Source organism: Orbicella faveolata, unplaced genomic scaffold (assembly GCF_042242905.1).
Source record: "Orbicella faveolata isolate gen_17 unplaced genomic scaffold, um_ofav_v1 contig_25, whole genome shotgun sequence".
NCBI lineage: Eukaryota > Metazoa > Cnidaria > Anthozoa > Scleractinia > Merulinidae > Orbicella > Orbicella faveolata.
The window spans coordinates 23,307,501-23,309,807 of record NW_028301553.1 but is presented as its reverse complement, the minus strand read 5'-3'; the positions used below and the strand labels follow the sequence as shown (position 1 = coordinate 23,309,807).

The following is a 2,307-nucleotide window of genomic DNA, read 5'->3' as shown; positions in this document are numbered from 1 at the left end:
TTCGTCCATGGTTTGTCGCCGTTCGCAGCTACAGTTTTAACTCGACCTCATGGATGGTTTGTCGAGGGATTTATGGCCAAATGTTCAAGGATAACTACGGTTCACTTTGCTCGTCTACGGAACTGCAACGGATCTACGGTTATTAAAAGTAATTACGGACGTGGAGAGCGAAAACAAAGGTTTTATGGCTTATTGGATGGAGGGCATTTCCGAGCCCTGGCGTACACGATCGTCTTCAATGGACATGGAATTAATTCGTGCTATCTCACCGCTTAATACTCCACCGACGGATGCGGCATCAGAAATGTGGCTTCATGATTCAGCTAAGGTTCAAGGTTCACTGAATATGGAGGAGAAATCGACGGTCAGTGGTGCTGAGGAGCTAGAATCGGGCGGAAGGAAGAAAATTCCAACGGATAAAGGTAAACAGTACGAAATACAAAGGTTAAAAGATCGTAGCACTGTGGCTCTTCGCCACGTGACTAGGCAGATGAACAAAATGAAGCCTCTTCTCGCTGATTTCAGCAATTTTGAGTTTGTGTTAGTTGAAATGGAAGGTCTTAATAATTTACTTGTCGAGCTACAAGTTGCACAGGATAATTTCCTCGAGGTGTTAGAGAATGATTCAGATATTGCCAGTGCTAATTCATGGCATGAAGTTCACGATGGAGATGTGTTTAAGTTTAAGCAGTCTGTCTACGAATATTTGTCTCAGGCGAAAGAACTTCAGTCTGCTGAATTAAATTCTGCTGCTTCTAACCAGTCTCATCACTCAAGAAAGTCTAATCACTCTGGACGTTCAAATTTGTCTTCACTTTCATCTAAATCGAAATTGATAAAAGCCAAGACTAGGGTTGCAGCCCTAGAAGTTGAAGCAGCATTTCTTAAGGAAAAGCAGGCATTGAAAATGGCTGAGGAACAATTGGAGCTTAAGAAGAGTCTAGCTAAGGCAAAGGAGGAAGAAAAGATTTATGAACAAATGAACAATGAACAATTGTTTTCCACACCTGCCTGTTTACAGACACAAAGTCTTCCAACATTTCCAGTGTCCAGTCTGCTCCCAGCTAATACTACAAAGGACGCAAACTTTAATTCCCTGACAACACAAGGATCGGTTCTAACAATGACAACAACAGCAGTGGCGGCTAGTTCACGCCCATCAAATGCCATTTCAGTTTTGGAACCTGCTTCAAAGTCACTCCCAGTAAGTTCTTCTGGCAGTTATCTCTTAGGACACCAAAACCCCTCTCAAAAAAATCCTCTTAGTGGATTTACTATGGGGTAACCAGCTCCCATTTACACGAGCCCAATGACAGCTTGCTTATTAGGAAATACAGCGTTCGACTTTGGGATCCATACAAACGCTGTGACTTCTGGGTATAGAGCAAACCCCACTGACAGCCCCACGAGTACACGTACTTCATTGCCTCAACCCCACTTCGTAGACAGGCCTGCAGCTGTGTATCCTTTCAAAGATCAATCACTGGAGAACCCCCAGACACTGCAACATGTTTATAGCCCTCCAGGTTGTTCAACAAGTTTGTCTGTTAACCCCTTGGCAGTCCAGGACAATACCTTTCAAGATATTGTGGACATTCAAAGAAAGCAGACAGAATTGTCTCAAATTATTGTCTCCCAGCAAGCAAGGAGCCTTCTACCATCAAGCGAGCCTCCAGTGTTCTATGGTGATGCTATGGAATTTCCTGCATTTATGACTGCCTTTGAGTCTTTGATTGAATCAAAAGTTGAAGACTCCTGTGAAAGGCTGTATTTCCTGGGTCAGTACACTTCAGGTAAAGCTAAAAAAGTTATTAATGGTTGTCTTCAGAGAAAATCAGAAGGATCCTACAGAGAAGCCAAGGGACTGCTAAAGAGACAGTTCGGAGATCCATTCAAGATTGCAAACGCCCACATCAACAAACTGTGTTTGTGGCCACCAATCAGAGCAAACGATGGCTCAGCTCTCCAAAATTTCTCCATTGCTCTGGACCAAGCAAAGTCTGCTATGAAAGGCATGTCTCACATGGACGATTTAAACACAGCTCATGTACTGCGACAGCTTTGGGAAAAGTTACCCAGGCATCTACGAAGCAAGTGGACGGAAAGGAACAATAAGACCAAGAGTGCGAAAGGAAGGATAGCTGACTTTGAGGAGTTTTCACAATTTGTCCGCGAACAAGTAGAGCTTGCCACAGATCCTGTATTCTCAGAAGAAAATGTTAGCAAACCTCATCATGATGAGAAAGACAAGGGCACTCACTTCAAATTCAGAAGAGGGTCACGTAGCAGAGGAAAAGGAACAACCCT

General features: G+C 43.6%; 2 protein-coding genes across 2 annotated transcripts in view; both read left to right on the top strand.

Annotated features, from left to right (window-relative positions):
- The first annotated feature begins 122 nt into the window (after window positions 1–122).
- LOC149109530 (uncharacterized) lies at window positions 123–1,285 on the top strand. Its single transcript, XM_089294351.1, has one exon. It carries the CDS (start codon window positions 185–187, stop codon window positions 1,283–1,285), a length of 1,101 nt encoding a protein of 366 aa, XP_089150477.1. The 5' UTR covers window positions 123–184.
- Window positions 1,286–1,309: 24 nt separating this feature from the next.
- LOC149109529 (uncharacterized) overlaps window positions 1,310–2,307 on the top strand; it is a 5,143-nt gene continuing 4,145 nt past the window's right edge. Inside the window, exon 1 of the mRNA XM_089294647.1 lies at window positions 1,310–2,307. This exon is cut by the window's right edge and continues 1,088 nt beyond it. Coding sequence (XP_089150773.1) covers window positions 1,310–2,307 — 998 coding nt within the window.